Source organism: Myotis brandtii, unplaced genomic scaffold (genome assembly GCF_000412655.1).
Source record: "Myotis brandtii unplaced genomic scaffold, ASM41265v1 scaffold115, whole genome shotgun sequence".
NCBI classification, from domain to species: Eukaryota; Metazoa; Chordata; class Mammalia; order Chiroptera; family Vespertilionidae; genus Myotis; species Myotis brandtii.
The window spans coordinates 21,226,070-21,250,696 of NW_005353967.1; the positions used below are offsets into that span (position 1 = coordinate 21,226,070).

At 35.9% G+C, this 24,627-nt stretch overlaps 1 protein-coding gene across 12 annotated transcripts in view; it reads right to left on the reverse strand.

Annotated features, from left to right (window-relative positions):
* SSBP2 (single-stranded DNA binding protein 2) overlaps positions 1-24,627 on the reverse strand; it is a 220,639-nt gene that overhangs the window by 68,029 nt on the left and 127,983 nt on the right. For 8 of the 12 annotated variants that reach the window (XM_005858099.2, XM_014550282.1, XM_014550260.1 and 5 more), the window contains one exon: positions 9,479-9,568. The exons of the other annotated variants lie outside the window; for them this stretch is intronic. In XM_005858099.2, coding sequence (XP_005858161.1) covers positions 9,479-9,568 — 90 coding nt within the window. The remainder of the gene's footprint in view (positions 1-9,478; positions 9,569-24,627) is intronic. 12 annotated transcript variants of the gene reach the window in all.

Below are 24,627 nucleotides of genomic sequence, written 5' to 3' on the forward strand. Positions count from 1 at the left end.
ATCCTGGTGCATTTAGTTCTGAGAAATGCCATTTTTAATGTTGGAATTTTTAAACTATATATACATTGATAGTGTTATTTCAGTAAGTCAGTTCTGCTTGAGATTTTCAGTATCTTATTTATTCAAACTAAGAAAAGATATTCAAACTAATCTTTTAGTTTGTTATCTAAGATCAAAGATAGTATCTACAACTTCTGGGAGAGGGAAAGGGAGTAGTTCCCGAGGTTAGAGTATTTCTAATTTCTGGAACAGCCATGGTCAGGAAGGAAAGAGGAAAGACAAACAAACCATTGGGAGTGAAGACAATATGAAGATTAATAACAACAGAAGGGAACTGAGAAGGCATGTAGACTATTTAACTATTGTATACATAATACAGTAAACCAGGTGCCAACTGATAATAAAATAGCTGCATTCTCAGAGTCTCATTAGGAATAGCAGAGCAGATGGGTATACTTAGTTATGAAGGTATCATCAAAATGCAGGGCTTATTTCCAGAAATAGGTTAAATAAATCGACCTCCAGAAACATTCAACCAGGGCTTGCCAAAAACATTTCTTTTTGTTTTTCTTTTTCAGTTTCAAGTGTTAGATTAAATAACCATTTTTCTCATTTTTGATTCATTTTAACTTTTTTTCTTTTAACATATTGACTATTACCCTAAGCTAAGCTTTGTTTTTATCTTCATTGTAAGTGATTTATACTGAGCTTTTTCTAATCAATAATACCACCGAGGAGAAAGGGGGACATTTCTTTCTAATTTTTGTTCTTCTTATTGCGTTATTACTATGTCAAAGTGTTAGATCAGCCTGCTATAGTGCAGTCTTGCTAAAAATAAAACCTTTGAAAAACATACCCTGAAGAGTAGAGACATCTGCAAACCACCACTAGATGGCAAGGCAGCTTTACCATTGCTCACGTCATGCCTGTGAAGAAAACATGCCTTACAAACCTGCCGCTACATGTTTCCTGCCTTATCAGAGCTGCGATCAATTCAGATTTTAAAACATGGATGACCACCTTAGTATGAAACTAAATTACTTGGTACACATTATCTTTAACAAGTATTTATAATCTTATTCATGTCAAAGCCTTAAATTTACAACCCAACACCAATAGACCATTAGTTTGCAACAGTTTCAGTTAAGAAAACTAAAGATTCAGGGACTATAATACAGTAAATGTATCAAGATGAAAATCAAAATAAAACATAATATGGTAACAATGAACAAAAGGCTATACAAAGATCAAAATTAGATATTTACAAGCATATCCCATATTAGGTCTATGTTCAAAGATACCTACATCAGTATTTATTAAAATATTATATTGTGGTTTTATATAATAGATATATGTTTAGTAGAATGATAAAAACAAGATATAGGCCCAGCAAATGTGGCTCCATGGTCGAGCACTGACCCATGAACCAAGAGGTTACTGGTTGGATTCCTGGTCAGAGCATACACCCAAGTTTCGGGCTAGATCCCAGTAGGGGGCATGCAGGAGGCAACCAATGCATGTTTCTAATTGTTTTTATCTCCCTTCCTCTCTCTAAAATCAATAAAAACATATTTAAAGTTTAAAAAAAGATGTAGTTTTCTCCTTAAAAGTTTTCTTATGATAAGAGGAAGAAAGGAGGGAACAAAGTATTTTCATCCCCTTCCTCCAATTTTTTTGGTTGAAACAAGAAATGTTCTTTTTTATTTTTTAATGTGGCACAAGTTATAGTAAATTCACAAGAGAAGTTTTCTTGTTACTCAAAACTATAAAATTATGGTACTTCATAAGGTAAGAGAGTTAATACTCTTAATTTTTTTAAAGCACAAAAGAATGAGAACTTTTTTATTTTGTGCATTTTACTAAACTATTTTGATTATTATACATAACTGAGAAGAAAATCTAATTGGTTCAAGGAACACTGCTGCCTACGCAATAAAATTACAGGAATCAAACTTTGCCTCTCTTTTAGTGAGAATGCTATGAGAATGAATATATAGCAGATTGACTCTTTTAATACATAATTCGGATTTGCTAGTTACAGCGAAACTTCTGAATAAGACTCTAGCACAGGGACAGGAGAGGCTGATTACAAACTCAGTTCTGAGTGCACTGAGTCCATTTTGCGTACGTTCATCGCATCACAATACTGTATTTTCTTCCACTAACATTGACAAATGAACGTACAAGCCAACAAACATTTAGGTTTGAAGCCTAGTAGAAATTTAAGAAAGTCTCCTTTCCTCTGACCCCCGTAGCAAGACTTCCCAATTTAAGAAAGCTGCTCTAAACCCCTTTGCCAGTCCCATGATAGGTCACTTTGAGAATTTTAGGGTTTTGTATATAAATTATTCCTTTGATGAAAGACTCAAAGTAAATAAATATATGTGACTTATTTAAATGGCTTTATTTTACCAAATTGATACCTCCTTTGCATGCCAAACTATTCTCATTGATTTTACTTAATTGGTTTCCTACTCAACAACAGAAGCTCTCCCATTTCAATAAAAACATCTAAGTGTAAGTATGAACAACGTTAATATCTTTCACAAATAGAAAGACACTAATCTCAGGACTGCCTTCCAGGATGGACTTGTTAAATGTATGAGGTATTAATCATAATTATTCATTGTAGAGTTTAATTGCTATTATTCAAATGGAGCTGTTACATAATCACAAACTTAGTTTGTGATCATTCCACTTGGTAATATATTTAAGTCAGAGATAGAAAAGAAGGGGCCTGTTTTGCAATGTTAACAGGGATAAAAGGAGTATGTTTGTCTCTTTAGGAGAAATATTTTAATGTACTTCTTATGATATGATCACATAGTAAGTCAAGTTCCAAACTACTAAATCCAGTGTTTTATATGCGAGTTACAAATTCTTTTTTTTTTTTTTTTTAATATGGAACACTTCACGAATTTGTGTGTCATCCTTGCGCAGGGGCCATGCTAATCTTCTCCGTATTGTTCCAATTTTAGTATATGTGCTGCCAAAGCGCGCACCAAATTCTTCTTTCGTTAGTTTCATTTATTCATTAAAACTCTAATAGGTTCAATTCTTTCCTGCTCTAGTCCCATTCCAGTTGCCCCCAAATAGGTTTTACACTTCTTTACTAAGGATGGGGATTTGAAACTATTCTCATACTCTAGGTAACTACTGGAGTTTAACATTTTTTTTGGAACTGAACTAGAAACTGGTGTTAGAACTTAAATTATAATTGTTTGTTGCTATTTCTACTCAGAGAAGGCAGCTACTCTTCACTAACAAAGGGGATGTCCAGAATCATGCTGAAGTATGGCCCAATCATAGTAGGAAACCAATGCTGATATTTAGGAAATACTTGAGTAGTCTGATCCAAAAGATCAGACTATGTACCAAAAGATACATCCTATTTCTTTTTTAAAAGTTTGATAGTTTGAATTATTCAATATTTCAGAGAGAAATTCCTAGGGAGACTGGACATATTTCAACCTGTTGAACGGGAAAAAGAGTATTTGGGATTAGCTGGAATGGTCTCCCTGAATAGAGGGATGACATGTATCAAACTCAAATATATCTAACACTTTTTCTAAGTCCTATCTTTCCTAAGTCAGATAAAAAAATTAAAATTTTCCAGAGGCCTAAAGTTGGAATCTCAGATTCATTATATGTTTTAAATTTTTTGATTGATTTCAGAGAAGAAGGAGAGGAAGAGAGAGATAGAAACATCAATGATGATAGAGACTGCACGTCCCCTTCTGGGGATCAAGCCTGCAACTCGGGCATGTGCCCCGACTGGGAATCAAACTGTGACCTCCTGGTTTACAGGTCTACGTTCAACCACTGAGCCACGCCGGCTGAGCCTCAGATTCATTCTTGACTCCTCCAGCTCTTTTCTACCCCTAATTTGGTTAACCGAGACCTAGCAAACATAACTATGAAATGCTGCTTCCTTTCCAATTAGTTTTCAACAGTTTCAGTTAAGAAAACTAAAGGTCCAGCCACTAGAATACAGTAAATGCCACTGCTCTTGAATATGTCCACAAAATGTCTTCTTTGGGCTACTGTAATAGCCAACCAACTGATACCCTGCATCCAGTTCTGTTGCCCTTGTTCATCTTTTGAGTGTTAGTATGTTTGGAGTTCTGTTGTTTCCCCTCTTACTCTCTCATTCTGTACTTCCCCCCTGGACAGTTAATAAAGGCACTGTGGATTCAAGTGCCCTTAATATGATGATAATCCGGCAATTTTTATCTCTAGCCTAGATCATTATCTTAGGCTTCAAACCTGTAAATTCACTGGTCTAAGAGATATCTCTTGGAGGTCCCACAGAAACCTCACCTGTTCACCTCAATCGTACTCATTTGTGGGCCCAATCTCAGAAAATGAAACCTCCACCTGCCCAGGTGAGAGCCAGAAACCAGGTACTATTCTTGGGTTCTTTCACTCATAATCTCGCATTTATTTGTCACTCATATCTGTTCATCTTCTCCATACTCACTGACACGATCAGTCCAGGCCATCATTAAATTTCCCCTAGATTACTGTACCAGACTCCTAAATAGTCTCCCTACCCTCAGGCTGTCCCACTGCAATCCTGGCTACACACTGCAACCGGTGTGATTTTTCTAAAATTGCAAATATGGACAAGCTTCTCTCCTGCTTAAAATCCTTCAATAGCTTACTGCTGCCCTTAAGATCAAGGTACAATTGCATAACTAATCTATAAGGCTCCTCAAGGTTCCTCTGGAGACTCATCACTAGCCACTGCCCCTTTATTTTTTTTTTTTTTTTTTTTTTTTTTTTGGTCATAGCTTACTGCCCTTAAGATCAAGGTACAATTGCATAACTAATCTATAAGGCTCCTCAAGGTTCCTCTGGAGACTCATCACTAGCCACTACTGCCCAGATCAAGGTACAATTGCATAACTAATCTATAAGGCTCCTCAAGGTTCCTCTGGAGACTCATCACTAGCCACTGCCCCTTCTTTTTTTTTTTTTTTTTTTTTTTTTTTTTGGTTTTTTTTTTTTTTTTTTTTTTTTTTTTATTGCTTAAAGCATTACAAAGGGTATTACATATGTGTCCTAGATGTACCACAGTTTTCTAATCCATTCATCTACTGATGGGCACTTAGGCTGTTTCCAGATCTTAGCTATGGTGAATTGTGCTGCTATGAACATATGGGTGCACATATCCTTTCTGATTGGTGTTTCTGGTTTCTTGGGATATATTCCTAGAAGTGGGATCACAGGGTCAAATGGGAGTTCCATTTCCAGTTTTTTGAGGAAACTCCATACTGTCTTCCATAGTGGCTGCACCAGTCTGCATTCCCACCAGCAGTGCACAAGTGTTCCTTTTTCTCCACATCCTCTCCAGCACTTGTCGTTTGTTGATTTGTTGATGATAGCCATTCTGACAGGTGTGAGATGGTACCTCATTGTTGTTTTGATTTGCATCTCTCGGATGATTAGTGACTTTGAGCATGTTTTCATATGTCTCTTGGCTTTCTGAATGTCCTCTTTTGAAAGGTGTCTATTTAGATCCTTTGCCCATTTTTTGATTGGATTGTTTATCTTCTTTTTGTTAAGTTGTATGAGTTCCCTATAAATTTTGGAGATTAGGCCCTTATCAGATATGACGTTGGCAAATATGTTTTCCCACGCAGTGGGTTTTCTTGTTGTTTTGTTGATGGTTTCTTTTGCTGTGCAGAAGCTTTTTATTTTGATGTAGTCCCATTTGTTCATTTTCTCTTTAGTTTCAACTGCCCTAGGAGCTGTATCAGTGAAGAAATTGCTTTGGCATATGTCTGAGATTTTGTTGCCTTTGGATTCTTCTAGAATTTTTATGGTTTCCTGTCGTACATTTAAGTCCTTTATCCATTTTGAGTTTATTCTTGTGTATGGTGTAAGTTGGTGGTCTAGTTTCATTTTCTTGCATATATCTGTCCAATTTTCCCAACACCATTTATTGAAGAGACTATCTTGGCTCCATTGTATGTTCTTGCCTCCTTTGTCAAATATTAATTGAGCATATTGGTTCGGGCTAATTTCTGGACTCTCTATTCTATTCCACTGATCTATATGTCTGTTCTTGTGCCAGTACCAGGCAGTTTTGAGAACAGTGGCTTTGTAATACAGCTTGATATCTGGCATTGAGATCCCACCTACTTTGTTCTTTCTCAGGATCGCTGCAGCTATTCGGGGTCGTTTTTTGTTCCAGATGAATTTTTGGAGAGTTCGTTCTAGATCTGTGAAGTATGCCGTTGGTATTTTAATGGGAAGTGCGTTGAATTTATAGATTGCTTTGGGTAGTATGGACATTTTAATGATGTTGATTTTACCAATCCATGAACACGGTATGTTCTTCCATCTGTTTATGTCTTCCTCTATCTCTTTTTTCAATGTCCTGTAGTTTTCTGAGTAGAGGTCTTTTACCTCTTTAGTTAAGTTTATTCCTAGGTATCTTAATTTTTTTGGTGCGATGGTAAATGGGATTGTTTTTATAATCTCTCTTTCTGAAAGTTCACTATTGGTGTATAGAAATGCCTCAGATTTCTTGGGGTTAATTTTGTATCCTGCTACATTGCCAAATTCATGTATTAAGTCTAGTAGTTTTTTGATGGAGTCTCTAGGGTTTTGTATGTATAATATCATGTCGTCTGCAAATAAGGACAGTTTTACTTCCTCTTTTCCAATTTGGATGCCTTTTATTTCTTCTTCTTGTCTAATTGCAATGGCTAATACTTCCAGTACTATGTTGAACAGGAGTGGTGAGAGTGGGCATCCTTGTCTTGTTCCTGTTCTTAGGGGAAATGGTGTTAGTTTTTGTCCATTGAGTATGATGTTGGCTGTGGGTTTGTCATATATGGCTTTTATTATGTTGAGGTATGATCCTTCTATTCCCACCTTGCTGAGAGTTTTTATCAAAAATGGGTGTTGGATTTTGTCGAATGCTTTTTCTGCATCAATTGATATGACCATGTGGTTTTTTTCTTTCAATTTGTTTATGTGATGTATCACGTTTATTGATTTGCATATATTGTACCATCCTTGCATCCCTGGGATAAATCCTACTTGGTCATGGTGTATGATCTTTCTGATGTACTGCTGGATCCGGCCACTGCCCCTTTAGCTAATTAAGCTCTGGTTTTACATTTGGTCTCTCGGCTTTCCACTCTGGGTCTTTGAAATTCTTTTTCCTCTTCCTGGAATATTCTTTCTCTCTGTCCCTGCCTCCTTTGCCAAACTCATCTTTAGATACCAATTGGATTTCATTTACTATTTCCCTGAAATGCCCCTCCCAAGATTGCTCCCAAGATTGGGTTTGGTGGCCTTCTGATTTGCTCTAAGAGAACACTCTATTCTTTTTATATGGCCACGTTGTTTCTATACTCTAATTGCTCTCTTCTCTCTCTCTCTCTCTCTCTCTCTCTCATTAACCATACCATGAGTTTTTTGAGGGTAAGGGCTTTGTATGTAATTGTATCATAGGTGCCTAACAAAGCCTGATTGCACTCTATAGTTTGAATTCAGGTCCTTCTAAAACAGTGGTTCTCAACCTTCTGGCCCTTTAAATACAGTTCCTCATGTTGTGACCCAACCATAAAATTATTTTCGTTGCTACTTCATAACTGTAATGTTGCTACTGTTATGAATCGTAATGTAAATATCTGATATGCAGGATGGTCTTAGGCGACCCCTGTGAAAAGGTCGTTCAACCGCCAAAGGGGTCGTGACCCACAGGTTGAGAACCGCTGTTCTAAAAGATTTCTGACAGCTCTTCCAGGCCTACTGAATAAAGACTCCCGTTTTAACGTGGCATATAAGGCCCCTCTCAATGTGCTGGAAGATATCTTCCCAACTTCATGTCCAGGAACTCCTGCCTATGCTCCCTCTACTTTCTGAGTATATTACTCTGAACACCTCCGCACAGGGTCATTCTGATGCCTCCACTTTTGCTTATACTGTTCCCACTTTCTGGAATACCATTCCTCTGCTTCTTTCCTGAATAACTTTTTCCAAACCCCTCTTAGCTCCAATTCAGGCAGACTTAATAGCTCTCTTCTAGGTCATCACGGAACGTTACATTTTCCTCTGTTACAGCACTTATCTTGCTGTATTACAGTTATTTCTCTTTAATGCCTCCCTGGCCGGACAATGAACTTCAGGAAGATACATATTATGTATACTCATTTTTAGATGCCTGCCACGGTGCCTGGCTTCTAATAGGATTCAACTATTTATCACATTGAAATAATTAAAGCACATTTACTGTTTCAACTACTCTTATCAAGATTAAGGCAGAAGACAGTTAAGGGGAGAATAGGTCATTCTACAAAAAGTAAAAGTGAAAATGTCTAGTTTTATATACTTTGTTTAACCCTAGGAAGAATTGGGCTTCCTTCCCAACCTACCCCCTTATGTATCCTTGGCAAGAGAAATAAGAGCATGAGGGGGGAAAAAATAAGCTAGAAATGTTTTATGAGTAATGCTCTACTAAAACTTGAAAAGGAAAATTTAATGACAAAAGTCCAGAAAGCCTTGATTTGAATCCCAGCCCCGTTACTTTCTGACCTTGTGCAAACTACTATATCTACCAAGCCTTGGCTTTTCTATCTGTGCAATGGCAATGATAATAATACATCTTCACATCTAGGGTTATTGTAAGGATTAAGAGTTTATATAGGTAAAATATTTAGAACAAAGCATGGCATACAGTAAGCAGTTATTGTGTTAGATATTGTTATTATAGCATATTACATTAATTCCTATAATGCCTTCAACTCTGTTTTTAACTCCTAAATTCTTCCTAATTTTCTCAAAGGGTGGTATAAAATTAACCCGGTAGTAAAATAAATGAATTTCAAAATCTTTGTTGGTTTGGGTTAGAAAACTGTCAAATTTAAGATGTGGATGCCATAAAATTAAAAAGGGATGTATTGTAATTCTTAAATCACTATCATCATTGCTAAAATAAGAGTTATTAAAATTTTACAATACTAACATGTGATGTAATGATATTAATAAAAATTCCAGCTTAAAAGCCACAAAAATGATTTTCAAATATTTTGATATAACCTATAATCTTGATAAGTAAATAGTTATGATTTAGCCATATTTTTTTTAAAGTACAGCCAAATCTTGATTACCTTTAGTCTCTGGAGACATGGATAACTTAGATATTTAAAATCCATTTCAGAACTTCATCTTTAGCCTCTTCTCCTATCAAACCTTTACCATGGTTCACTTAATGGGCTAATTTGCATTTCAACTCCTTTTTTTCTTCTTGAACAATGAAATAGCAAAATAAATAAATGAATAAAGTTTTGACAATAATATAGGAAGGAAGGGCTAATGTCTTTGAATAATCAAGAGTTGGCTGCACAGCATTATGTTTATCTTAAGAATAAAAATAGTCTCACTCTCCTTCATATCTTTAAATAAAATCAAACAGGAGTTCCTATGCCTTAACATTCCTAGTCAGAGTTTCTCTGAGTACCTGAAAGAACCCTGGTGGTACAGGACCTACTGGCATGCCATCTCCTGGGGGAATGTTTCCTAGCACTGGACTGGGAGCTGCTGCAGCACTCTGCAAAGAATAAAGGAGAAACAAACCTATATCATTACAGAGAAGGCACAAAACCAAAGACTAATGATAATAGATTGTAGGAGGGGAAGCTTTTCATTCCTGGGAACAAATATTGGTAATTTCCCCCTCTACAGAGGTAAACTAAGATACAACAGTTAGTTTAGTATATGATTAAGTTATTTGGTTTAAACAGGTCTCTTTAAATTTTCTGAAGTCACAGAACTTTAATAAGATGTTATATTTGAATGACATATAAAAAACAAATAATATAACAAAATGATAAAAGTTTAAACAAATGCTTTAAGGCACAGGCATCTGAAATGGCAACATCGTAACAATAGGTAAATATGTAAGCAGTAAGTTTGAAAATGGTAGTTGTAGGAGTTGGAAAACAGAACTATCTTTTTAGATTACGCTTTTCTGTATGTCATAAATAAATTAGGTTTCTGCCTATAGGTGGCAACACATTATTTATTATCTTTCTGATAGACTACAATTGGTAGCTAAAACATAATTGATAGTAAAAATAACGTAGTGAGTGTAAAAAAATAATTAGGAGACTTAAGAGAAAGGAATTAGATTTGGAGAGAATAATCTCATATAAACAAATTATTTAAAAAACAGGTTGAAAAATTCAAAGTCTACTTCACTTGCAAATTATTTCATCGAATCCTAGGGCTTCATGACATAAAAATACAAAAACCTTTGGGTTTAGACTTTGTAATCAAATCAAGGTTTTAGATTTAATTCTTACACAGAGCAATAATATATACAACTGCTCTACAATCATGGATTTCATCTCTCAACCTGGGTGGGCATATTACAAATACTGAGAACAGTCAAGAAGGAACCAAAAATATGCTAAAGACAGATTTGTATACATCCAACTGTTCTGCTATGAAAAGAACTCAAAACAAACACTGGATCTAGTGGATCTGTGGCACTACCCTCACCTATTCATTCATGTACTAATATCCCAATAGAAGATGTAATATCTCAGTATGTTTGTAGCATATATCTCCCAGTATATAAACTGATAAAAATAATAATGTTTATTCTATAGCACTGGCAGTTATTAATAATGAAGGCCAATGATTTTAATATTTCCTGAGGAAAACTAGGTGTAAATGTGGCTATCTAAAATGTTGCTTACCTATCAATGCTAAAATTCTAAACATCTGATAAAGCATATAACTATAAAAGAAATAATATTTCTTAAACATTAATATATTACTCTATTTTAAGCAAAAGCATGCAATTTAATGTAGGGTACATTAATTGAATACCTACCATTTGCCAGATATTGTTCTATATCACCTCATATGTCAACACTCACGTTTTTTAAAAAGTGAAAGGCAAATTTCTTTTTTTCATTTTAACTAAACTTGCATAAAGACTAAATATAGAATGTTAGAGTAAGAGGAAATTTTACCACCTAACATATATTCTCTTTTAGTCTATATGTATATGATTAAGGCAGATCTGGGAAGAAAGATTTGATCTGCATCCTTTGGCAGTCAGGGGAAGCTGCTCTTAGTACTAAAAGCTAGACACTGGATGTCATTATTGTTCTAATTAATTGCAGAACAGAAACTTGTTTTTGCAATACAAAAGATAGATTTGTAAACCTCACTCACCTATCTATATATATAAAAGCCTAAGCGACCATCCAACCATCCAACCGTTCGACCAGTAGCTATGACGCGCACTGACCACCAGGGGGAAGATGCTCAACACACAGGCATGGAAACATGGAATAGACTGATAAATCTCAGAGGGAAGCAGGGAGAGAGGAGGGTGGGAAGAGATTAACCAAAAATCTTATATGCATACTAGAGGCCCAGTGCACGGATTCATGCACCGGTGAGGTCCCTCGGCCTGGCCTGCAGGGGTTGGGCTGAAACTGGCAGTCTGACATTTCCTGAAGGGTCCTGGATTGTCAGAGGGCACAGGCCAGGCCGAGGGACACCACTGGTGTACGAATCTGTGCACCAGACCTCTAATACTTGTATAGAAATGCATACTATAATGTTGATCAGGTTTATAAAACCAAAACAGAATTCAGTGAATTACTGCAACTTCCTAGTGTAGTTCAAAGATGAGATTTCTCACTTAATTGTAGTTGCCTAGAAAGTATATAAAAGAAGATTTTGCCTACCCGAAGGAAATAAAAATGTTTGTTTGCAACTAAACTAAAATTCAAGAAGTAAAGATGCTGGGTCATCATTGGCTCCTTTACTTTTCTGGGGGACTACATAGTTTAAAGGTACTTAATATGCTAATTTTTTCTTCCGAGTTCTTTATTATACATGTTTCTTATGTTTTTTCCAGGTATTATTTACAAGTGAGACATAATTGTCAGATGAAGAATTAAGCAATGTAAATCGTTAAAATGACTTTAAATTTTAATTTCATGACTTCAAAATTATTTAATAAATTCAATCAAAATATATTGTCAAGGACTCTTTTAAGCTGTGCAATATAGCAGTTAACATCCTTGCCCTTTATTTTTGCTTTTACAAAAACTAAATATACATATTTTTATTGTTGAGAGTATTACACATGTCCCCCATTTCCCCCCACCTTTGTTCCACTCTGCCCAGCCCCTCCCCTCCCCCAGGCCTTCACCACACTATTGTCTGTGTCCATGGGCTATGCATATAAGTATATAGGTTCTTTGGTTTATCTCTTCACTGTCCACCCCCCTCCCCACCAGAGATATGTCCATCTGTTCCATGCCTCTGAAACATATAAAGTGGTTAAGAATTGGTGATCTAAATATTACAGATGATGTTTGCCATGCAGAAGAAAAAAAGAGTGCTGTGATTAGCTGGTAATTTCTACAAAATGCTAACTTTTTCATATGAAAGCAAAGAAGCATGGGAAATTACAGAAAACAGAAGGGAAGCAGCTACTGATGCTAAAAAATGTTTTAAGTACAAGAGAAATGCAAAAAGACCCTGATAAACGCAGTGATGATTTCATTCCTAAGAATACTTTAGGAGGCAGCCTTTGATTCAGTTGTTAGTTTTCAGGACAGCAGCCATATTTCCTGGTTCCTTGAATTCTATATTCAGCTTTAATCAGAAATAATAGATTATAAGAAAAAGGGCTGACATAAGGGACTTGTTTGGAGACCATTACATTCTAAATGATATCTTCATATCTGTACATGCATCCCAAGTATTAGGTGCCTAGTCATTTGATCACACAAAATTTTGGACTTGGTGTAAATAATCCCCAAAGTGATGATTATAAATTATTAAGAAAACTCATAATAGCATATAAAAGTTTCTGTTTAAAAATGAAATGAAATGGGGATATTTATGATACCATTATCATCATTCATATATTGTATTTATAAGTTCAGCCCTCAAGAAGCATTTATTGTCTTCATATGAACTTCTGATGTTGTGTAAATTGTTATTAGAGCAATAAGCCTGTGTTATGGCCACATGACCACACCATAGGCCAATCTGTGAGAGCTTTTCCATTAAACATCCCTCCTCCCACCCACAATCTAACATTTTGGTCAAACACTTAATAAAGTGACCTTCAACAATATTTCAAAATACCACAGTTTAAAGAGAAACACAAGGAAAAAATGTTAGGCATATTAATGTTGTACCCTTTTTCTCAAGTTTGTAACTGTTACTGTTATTGTCCCTGTTTTTTCTTTTTAACTCAAAGATGGAAGACTTTGTCTTTTTTCTACACTGTTGATTCAATGTAAAAAATCCCTGGGCTTCTATTTGAGAGTCTAAGTATTTTACTCTGACTGGAACTTTACAGGAGAAATTGGATGAGTCACCTTTTGAGAAAAAAAAAAATTTCCCCTCTGTGGTAGGCAGAACAGCCACCCAAAGATAGCCATGCAAACCCCAGGGCCTGTGAATGTGGCAGCCTCTAGAAGCCGAGAGCAGCCCCAGGCTGACTCCTAAAACCCCAAGGAACTGAATGCTACCAACAAACTACATGAACTTGAAAGTGGATTCTTCCCAGATCTTCCTGATAAAAACCCAGCTGGCTCACACCCTTTGATTTCAGCCTTGCAAGATCTAGAATGGAGAAACCAGCCCACTTATATCAGACTCTGTCTGACCTACAGAACCGAGAGATAATACATTTACAGTGCTTTAAGCTGCTAACCTTGTGGCAATTTATGTCAGCAGTATAAAACAAATACACCCCTCCCCCAAAATGACTATTTCATTTTGAAGGACATTTTTAAGGGCATCTAGAAACTAGGGAATTCTATGGCTCCTTAGAGGTAACTGTACTTGACCTGTTGCACAGTATGCATTTGCTAGTACTCCCATTTTTATCACATCAAGTGTCCATCAGATTAAAAATAAAAATACCTCCTAGGTTTAACAAAGCTTGGTCCTATGGTTTACCTGGTCTCACAGTTCTTCTAGTGGCTTTTAATTGTGTCCTATGTGAATCAGTTCCCCCCTTCAGTAGTGAAGAGTGGGGAAGCGCAGTGAGAAGAAGGGCACATGCAGCATCTCTTCTTCAGTTACAGTTGCCTGCCAGACCTCTAACTCTGCTTTTCTCTTATTCATAAAGGAATCGCTCCTTAACTATTAACAGAAGGTTCTACCAATACCATCTAGAGTCTAGCCAAGATCATTTCTAGGGTAGGGAAAATATAAAAACAACTGAAACCATAGTTTGAAGACTACCACCATGTAAACTCTGCTAACGGTCCCTGTTTTGACTCTGTACACTGATTCAAAATTACTGAATGCAGCCTCAATCCTTGTGCCAAAGAGGGTTCATTTCTTTCTTCCATTTGCTGGGCTTCCAGCCTCAGTTCCCACCTAACTAGCACCTCGATGTCTCAGAGACCAAAGCCAACATTCTATTGAGTTCTTTCCTCATATTACTTCTGAGGGGATATGTTCTGCCACGGGACTTCCATTTCTATGGCTGAAGCCTCAGTACTTGATGTTGGGTTCCCTCGTTGCCAATAGTTCCCCTGCCTAGATCTCCACTTATTTCTCACCATGCTGCCCCTGGGGCACAGTATTTGCCACCTGCCGAGCATTCCCATTACTCATTCTGTAACATCCTAATGATGACCATTTGCACACACCCGCTGCCGGTTGCCTGCTACCAGTCTCCAAAATCTCCAACCTGATCTACTAACCTGTCTTCACTTCTTCTCAACTGTCTACTGTAGGACCTCTCTCAACTGCTTACTCTGTCATCCTAAAATGGCCTTGTCTTAGAATCCAAGGCGCACGTGTCCTGACTGCACAACCACAGAGCCTCTATTTTAGGAAGGTCTTTTTTTAAATCTTTGTCACCGAAAAGATTAAAGCCATGGAGGTACAGCCTGTATCAATAGCATGAATCATTGCAATTTTTTGTTTTGTTTTTTTCCAGGATGAAGTTAATCATTAGGTACTCATCTTTTAAAAAGTTATATCCCTTATGAGACAGTTAAATATTTATGCAAAAGACATATTTCCTCTAAAATATCTTTTTTCTTTTGAAATTTACAGCTTTTGTACGAAGAAATTTAAAGTCAATAATTGTGAGTTTTTTCCTTACGCAGCATTATTAGCATGAATCTGAAACAATATGTATCTAACATAACAAATTTCCAAAAGCTCTTAAATTTTATCTAGAACAAATGGTTAAATATGCTTAAGTAGGTATTTTAATAGGTTTATAAAGGAAATTTCAAATTATTTCACTATATCACAATATTTTAGGATTATTCCCATACTAAAATTAATTTTTAAAGCTACAACTTAATTTTATTTAAAATATCTCATATTCCCCAAGGAGTTGTTATTATGGATAAAAGGAGTACTTGAAATTAACTTAAGCAGAAATACTACTGTTTAGTTTTAAAAGATGTTAATTACTGCTTTCTTAAAAGTGGCATAACAAATGGATTATAGGAGGCACAAAATAAAAATAATAAGATAACAAATAAAAATATTTGTTTACATCTGGCTCCAAACTGGAAACAGGGCTAAGGCACTGAACCAGTTTTCTAAATTATTTTTATAAATATATAGTAAAATTCTGTTCAATTCTGCCACTGGCTTTGAAACTTTTTAATTGATGCCACAAGGTAAAATAAAACATTACCACATGTTAGCACATATGAACACACAGATGAAGGGATAGCTGCCAAGTGTGCTTTTATATTAGTGTGATGTTGTGGTGGCGAGATCATCTAAACACACCTTAACAAAGATCCTAAGGATAATACATCATAATACAAGTAACTAGGCTAAAAAAAATGAGAACTTCATCTAACAACTGTTACTTTCTGTTTGAACAGAGAAACAAAAGGTAAAGACAGTAATGCTTAGAGATTCACTTTAAAATTTAAAAAAATCAATTTCATTGGACAGTGATTGAGACCCTTTCGGCCAAACTTTATCCTCCTTCAACTACAGTGCTCTATAGTAATCACTGATGTTCACTGATACCTGTAAGATAGTTAGTCATCAGAGAAAGATGGTTAAATACAGTTTCAACATAAAGAGACAGTGTGACTGTTTTTTAAACAAACGTACCAAATCTTATATTGCAAAGGGGTACTGGGCTCTAGAGCATGCTGTCACTCCTCAAAACATCTGATAGTTCCTCTTTTGGAACTATCTGCCTTCAGACACTGTACCACATATCTTGGATATTCTCAAGATAAAAAATCTTTATCCTTAAATAGTAAATTTACTTTTTGGAAGCATGTAAAATTCATTTGGTATAGGGTTTTATGAATAGTGGGGAATGGGAAGGACAAAAGCATTTTGAATTAAAATTTTAAAAATATGACAGGTTTTTCATATAAAATGGCATTAAACTCAAATGCAAAAATTTTAAGTTATTTATTTTTTATTTTTAATGAGAGCTGACATACAACATTATATTAGTTTCAGGTGTACAACATAGTAATTTGACATTTATATGCCTTAAGAGGTCATCACCATGATAAGTCTAATAACCATCTACCACCATATGAAGTTATAATATTGTTGACTAAATTCCCTATGCTGTACACTATATACACAGGAATTATTTTGTAACTAGACGTTTGTACCTCTTAATCCTTTTCACTAATTTTGGCCTATCACTTAAATCCTCTCCCCTGTGGCAACCATCAATTTATTCTATATGAGTCGATATCTATTTTGTTTTGTTCATTTGTGTGTGTTTTTTTGTTTTTAATATTTTTATTAATTTTTAGAGAGAGAGGAATGGAGAGGGAGAGAGAGAAAAACAAAACATTAATGCCAGAGTGAAACATCGATCGGCTGCCTCCTGCATGCCCCCTACAGGGGACTGAGCCCTCAACCTCGGCATGTGCCCTGACTGGGAATCAAACTAGTAACCTTTAGGTGCATGGGACAATGCACAACCAACTAAGCCACACTTGCCAGGGCTGATCAACTATATTTATTAAAAAATGACTTTTCAAAATGACTTTCTTTTGCCTGCTAACTCAATTTTATCTTATAAATATTAAAATTAAAATGCCATAGTACCGTCTATAGAGTCTAAATATATACATACTTTTTTTTTCAAAAATCAGTCACACACACACAAAAAACAGTCATAAAGAATGCTCTTAGAAAATATTGGAATAATGATTGGTAGAAATTTTGAGCTAGACTAAGCATCACTTATACTTTGGGCTTTTAGAGTACAGGGTAAATCTTGACCAAAAAAATAAATGGAATCTATCAAGAAACATATGTTCAGACAACACTCCATCAGGCTTAGAGTTCTTAAAAAAATCTTTTAACTAGATCTAATTAATATGTATTCTGCCCAAATAGTACTTCCTGGCATTTGTATGAATTAAACAGAAATGAGTAAAAACGGGTCCTTGTCTTGTTCTCCCTTGAGTTTACTATTGCAGGCCATGAAATGTTTTCTTTTTTTTATAATTAAAACTTTATTGTTCAGATTATTACATTTGTTCCTCTTTTTCCCCCCATAACTCCCCTCCTCCCAGTTCCCGCCCCACCCTCCGCCCTCACTCCCCACCCACTGTCCTCATCCATAGGTGCACGATTTTTGTCCAGTCTCTTCCCGCATCTCCCATTTCCCTTTCCCCCCCAAGAATAGTCAGTCCATTCCCTTTCTATGTCCCTGATTCATTATAATCACCAGTTCATTCTGTAAATCAGATTATTTATTCACTTGATTCTTAGATTCACTTGTTGATAGATGCATGTTTGTTGTTCACAATTTGTATCTTTACCTTTTTCTTCTTCCTCCTCTTAAAGGATACCTTTCAGCATTTCATATAATACTGGTTTAGTGGTGATGAACTCCTTTAGCTTTTCCTTATCTGTGAAGCTCTTTATCTGACCTTCAATTCTGAATGATAGCTTTGCTGGATAAAGTAATCTTGGTTGTAGGTTCTTGGTATTCAGCACTTTGAATATTTCTTGCCATTCCCTTCTGGCCTGCAAAGTTTCTGTTGAGAAATCAGCTGACAGTCGTATGGGTATTCCCTTGTAGGTAATTGAGTCTCTTTCTCTTGCTGCTTTTAAGATTCTCTCTTTGTCTTTTGCTCTTGGCATTTTAATTATGATGTGTCTTGGTGTGGTCCTCTTTGGATTCCTTTTGTTTGGGGTTCTCTGCGCTTCTTGGACCTGTAAGTCCATTTCTTTCACCAGGTGGGGGAAGTTTTCTGCCATTATTTCTTCAAATAGGTTTTCAATATCTTGCTGTCTCTCATCTTCTGGCACCCCTATTATTCTGATGTTGGTACGCTTGAAGCTGTCCCAGAGGCTCCTTACACTATCTTCGTATTTTCGGATTCTTTTTTCATTTTGCTTTTCCGGTTGGGTGTTTTTTGCTTCTTCGCATTTCAAATCTTTGACTTGATTCTTGCGCTCCTCTGGTCTGCTATTGGGTGTCTGTATAATATTCTTTATTTCAGTCCGTGTATGCTTAATTTCTAGTTGGTTCTTTATCATAGCATCGAGGGTCTCATTAGTTTTCGTGACTCTCTCCTCAAGTTTATTGACAGCTTCTAGCACATTTTTGCAAGCCCTCAAAATTGCGATTTTTAGCTCTATATCCTCCATTTCTGTCATGTTTTTTTGTCTCCGCATTTTTTATGCTTTCTTGGTGCACCCCCTAGTGGTCTTTGTGCGCAGTCTTGTTCTAGTTGAGCCTTGATTGTTGTAGTTAATACTAGAGGGATTTGACCACCAGGCCGACTGGCTGTGTGAATCAGCTGTGTCTGCCGCGGAAAACTTCTGTCCTCTGGGGAGGTGCTAATCTAGCCTTTGCCTGAGGCGATCTGGCAAATGGCTCTGCGCAGGGCTTGGGCGGGGCGGGCTCAACAGGGCGGGCGGAGGGAGCCGTTATGGTGCCCTCAGTCCTGTTCCCAGAGGCTCTGCTTCTCAGAACCCCAGGAACCGCTGCAAACCTCGGAGAGAAAGCTGCCTTCCAACTGATGCCAGACACTCCCGCTTCTCCCGTTTGGGTCCGAGTCCCCAGCGATTCGCCCGTATCTGGAGCTCAGAGTCTGAGACTTCCGGTGGTTCTGGATGATGTCCGTTCCGTCTTTTAGTTGTATTTTTGAAGTGGTTGTTCGAGGCAGCAAACTCCGGTGTTAACCTATGCCGCCATCTTGGTTTCTCACCGAAATATTTTAAAATGTATAATATTAAGAAGACAGTTTCAAAAGTTTTAAAAAATGTGTTTTATGATTTCAGAAAGGGAGTGGGATAGAGAGATAGAAACATCAACGATGAGAGAAAATCACTGATTGGCTTCCTGAATGCCCCCCACCGGGGATCTAACCTGAAACCCAGACATGTGCCCTGATCAGGAATCAAACCATGACCTCCTGGCTTGTAGATCAACATTCAACTACTGAGCCATGCCAGCCGGGTTAATATTTTATAAACAAAAATTTATATATATTTAATTAGAACTATATTAATTTTTTATTTAAGAGCAGCCTAAATGCTTAATAAGAAAGGCATATAACATTTTTAAAATAAAGTAAACTCTGATGAGTTACTGACTTCAAGTTTTAAAATTTATAAATTTCCAAAATTTTCAAAAATCATCCCTCTTCCTTTAATCTATAACGTTAAAACCTCAGTTTGCTCATTACCATACCTTAACTGTACCATTGAAATAAAATATCATTAGATCTGTTTTTACCTTTCTTCATCAATCAATCCCTCATTTTGCTCTGATCACATGTCAAATAGCTCTGTTCTAATCATGTCACTGATATAGGCAAACTATACTATTATACTTTGGGCTTTTAGAGTACAGGGTAAATCTTGACCAAAAAAATAAATGGAATCTATCAAGAAACATATGTTCAGACAACACTCCATCAGGCTTAGAGTTCTTAAAAAAATCTTTTAACTAGATCTAATATGTATTCTGCCCAAATAGTACTTCCTGGCATTTGTATGAATTAAACAGAAATGAGTAAAAACAGGAGGCCCAAACTATTCCTTCTCAAAAAAAATATCTTCTTTGAGTCCCATTTACCTAACTTAATTCTACATTTCTTAATCTATATCTCTATCTATCTATCTATCTATCTATCTATCTATCTATCTAAGCCTAAGTGACCAAAAGACCAAATGACTGGTCGACCAGTCGCTATGATGTGCACTGACCACCAGGGGGCAGATGCTTAACGCAGGAGCTGCCCCCTGGTGGTCAGTGTGCTCCCACAGCCAACCTCCCATGGCCGGCCAACCTCCCATGGAACCTCCCCTCGAGCCAGCCAACCTCCTGTGGTCCCTCCCCGCAGCAGGCTGGCCCCACCCCCCCATCAGGCCTGATGGAGGGGTGGGGGGGTATAGCTGGTCAACCTCCCGCGGTCCCTCCTCCTGGCTGGCCAACTTCCCACAGTTCCTCCCTTTGGCTCAACGCTCCCCCCCCCCCCCCACCACCACCACCATCGGCCCCTATCGCCAGCCAGGCTGAGGGACTCCACTCGTGCACTAATTCGTGCATCAGGCCTCTAGTCTTATAATAAGTCCCTTCATACTCTGAATTTGAATTGGGTTTCCAGGCCTTATTTCTACTACCTTCTTACATGTTTCCAACATCCTGTTAGTTTTACATAGGCATCTGCCCCACCAAGTTAAAACTATCAGCCTCTTGGAAAGAAGAACAGTGCCTACCCCAATATCATCCTTATACAATGGGATTTGAAAGTATCTATTGAAAGAATATATGAACAATTCTTATAAAATTATTTTGATTAAAGAGTTATTATTATGACAGTGATTTTACTAAACATGCTGACTCTGTTAATACGGCATTAAGATTTTGTTGAAGTACCATAAGAAGTCATAATCTTAAGGTCAATGGGTTTTGGTATATCCATCCTCTTCTTTAATGCCCTTTTCCCCATAGAGAGCAGTATTTTCTCCAGAGGACACCCCCTCTCCATTTTTTCCCCTACTCTCCCTCCCATCCCTCATTTTAAAGACACATGTCCAGATTGTATGACTCGAAGAAATAAAAGAACACCTCTGATATAATTACTCCTGCTTACTAATGGACTGGTTAAACTTCAGGGTAAATGAATTTTAGCCCTTAAACATTAATTAGTACTTACCTATATTTTATACTCCAAAACCACTTTCTGACATTTGGAAAGCATAACTATGCTTATGATACTATTCTTATCTTTTATATTATCCAACACTAAGTATTTTTGTCTAACTTTTCATGAATTTGGGTCTTGAGTCTCTATTAAAATGGCAATTTCTTTGAAGACCACAATAAAGTCTTATCTAAAGAAACCAGTACCTTAGACTTAATAGGTAGGTGTTTAATTGATTGTGTTATAAAAACACCATATTAAATTACCCAAAATTTTTTTACCAAAATAATTTTTATTAATGAGGAAATGAAAAGCAATAGTTTAAAGGTTTTAAAAATAGGAGTTGAAAAAAATCACACTGATCCATTATTTAACCTTTATTTTGAATTTGCACAAATAGTCTAAAACTTTAAAATAATCCTTAGCTGACTTTAACCGAGTGGAATGAGATGATCTGATTCTCGACATAAATTTAAAATGATCAACAAATGTCTACTGACGTAACCACGTGAATATAATTTCAGGATTTGGCTTCTTGTTCATATTCTACAGAATCATGGATGAGAACTTATCAAGCTAGTTTTGAGCTTCCAAAACACAGGCATAATATTTTATTATAAGAGAAGTATAGTAAGCATAGAAAAAAGAAACTCATGTTATTATAATTAACTAGGACTTTTCTTTTTACTATTAAAACAGCTAATTAACTAGCCTCTAAGATTTTTTCCCCCCCTCTATATTACCTCATTACATTATAAAATACATTTGATTTCAGGAATTAGAAAAACAGACCTTAATTTTCTTAAATATATGTATCTGCTTCAAAACAATAAATTTGATGGTCTATATTCAGAAGATATTTAACACATGTGTAAGCACAAGTTTTGTAATTAATGGTATTTCAAGTGAAGCATCGTAGGCATCCCAGTTCTGGAGTTTTATTATACTCATAATTTTCAAACTTTTAGAAATGCAAATGCTGGTTTTACACAGCATTAACCTATAAAATTCTGGAAGTCTAAAAGCAGTCTTCCTCAATGGGAAAGCTTGAACAACAAATATCTCTCTAAGGGAAATTTTATGCTTATACTCTACTATTAATTAAAAAATATTTTTTTACATAAATGTAACTGAATTTCCTTCAGACAAGCTATTAATGTAAATCTTGCTTACATTTTTTGATGGTAATGTTTCAATGAAAGGATTTAGTAATTATATTTCAGTATTGAATAAATTAAGTATTCTAGAATTTAAAAATATATAGTTCATCAAATTTAGAAAAATTTAGAATTTATGCTTATTTTTATGCCATTGCTGTTTTGATATCATATATACTTTAAAAATACCAACAAGGCAATTCTTTTAAAATGTTGACATCAATTTTGAAAATGTAAAATAAATAAATAAATAAAAATGTTGACACCTACTAAGTATTTGTAAAGTAATTTTACTTTATATGCTAGTTATACATTCCAGAGAATTTCTAAAAACCTGGAGCAGTCTATTTTAAGAAAACAATGAATTGAGTATTAAAATATATTAGTGTTAACTCACATTTCACTATCCACCTTCTATGTAAATATTTGTGATCATTCTCAGAATCTTTTTCCAGTTATACTTATTTGGGATTAGGAAAAAGTTGGATACAGATTTATTTTGTTTTGTAGCATGAAGCTAATAACATTAGCTGGGTAAGTCCTTGAATGTGTGAATATTTGTGTTGATTGTTGTATTGAGAGACACATAAGCAAACAAGGGTTTATAAAATATGTTGAGCACTAGTCACATTCACATGACTCAGTTGGTTTCACAAATAGCATATATTTGAAATAAACATCCATATCTAAGAAGCAGGATAAGCCATATATTTGATTATAATCAGAAACTATATGAAGAAACCAGAGATTTACACAGTAAAAACAAAGTAAAACAAGATTTACTGAAAATAATGTAAAGGCGTGTATGTGTGGGAGGAGGTGGTAGAACACAATACAGTCTAGGATAGTTTAATTCTTCAGTTAACTTATGACTCAAATGGTGATAGGCTTTTGATCATTATAAATAGCAGGAAAATGGCAAGTACTTTCAGAATTTATAAATTTTTCCTCATCCATTTTTCACGGTAATGTATAAAACACAGCATGTAATACTATCTCTTCACTTGAAAAGGCAACATTAAAAATAGGTCACAGCTTCAGATGGAGGTTAGGAGCTGCCAGGGGGAGGACTACGGCACAGCAGGAGTTCAGGAAATGATAATAATGAGAAGGCAGTACTGCTGAGAACCAGACCAGAGGCTTGAATTCTCACTCTGCCCCTGTGGCCTACCCTAGGCCATATTTTCAGGTGGCCTTGGGTGCCTCACTTAAACTCTCAGTGATTTGACAAACAGTAATATTGAGTTTACATTCCTTACAAATGTAAGCTCAAATAGAGCATTGATGAAATACAGATGCAATATATATTCCTTTACTCATGACCCTAGACTTTGTAAACTACCTTTTAATGTTTTATTTTCTCTAAGACAACTTGTTGATTTACATAAATCACAAAGGCTAGAGATCAGTTCTAAAAATATGAAATTCTTTCAGAAAAAAATATTTCTTTAAGAAGGAAAAAGGGTGGGGTTGTTGTAGCTCAGTGATTGAGCATCCACCCATGAACCAGGACTGGTCACAATTAGATTCCCTATCAGGGCACATGCCCAGGTTTCAAACTCTATCCCCAGTAGGGGCATGCAGGAGGCAGCTGATAGATAATTCTCTCTCATCATTGATGTTTTATCTCTCCCTCTTCCTTCCTCTTTAAAATCAATAAAAACATATATATTTTTTAAGTTTTAAAAAAGAAGGAAAAAGGGGAAAAACACTTTAAAATAGTTTTATTTTTTTCCTCACTTCATGTGGAACAAAACTTGAAAGCAAAGTTGTGAAAATGGACTAGAAACTTGATCTTTGACAGAGTGGAATGCAACTTAATACTTGTAGCATTATAATAATTTGGAAAGCCGACTGAAATAGTTACCTTTCAAAACTTGAAGAATGATTTAGAAAGTAGTGTTTGTCAGTCCTTTAAAATCCATCTCCCTACAGGACTTTGTCACTCTACTTTCTGTATATCCCTATCAGCTAAGATTTTGTTAAATTTTATCTTTTATGTAGCTTTTAAACATAAAAAGAGTTATATCAAATATGTATTTTCAACTCCCTAAACTCTTTCCCCAACAAGATTTTGATGTACTCCCTCTTCCACCTTTCCACTCACAACCCTACTAGCCATTCCCCAAATCCCAGTTTGGGTTAAGATATTTATTTTGTTTTTACTCAAAGCATTAATAAGTATTATTACTGAAGTAAACTTAGAAAGCTATATGAGATGGTTAGCTATTTTTCTAACAGTCATATAAAAATTCAGAAAAATGTGTAAAAAGAACAACTCTCCTTTATGTTTCAATTACTTGGAAATTTAGCAACAGCAACATCAT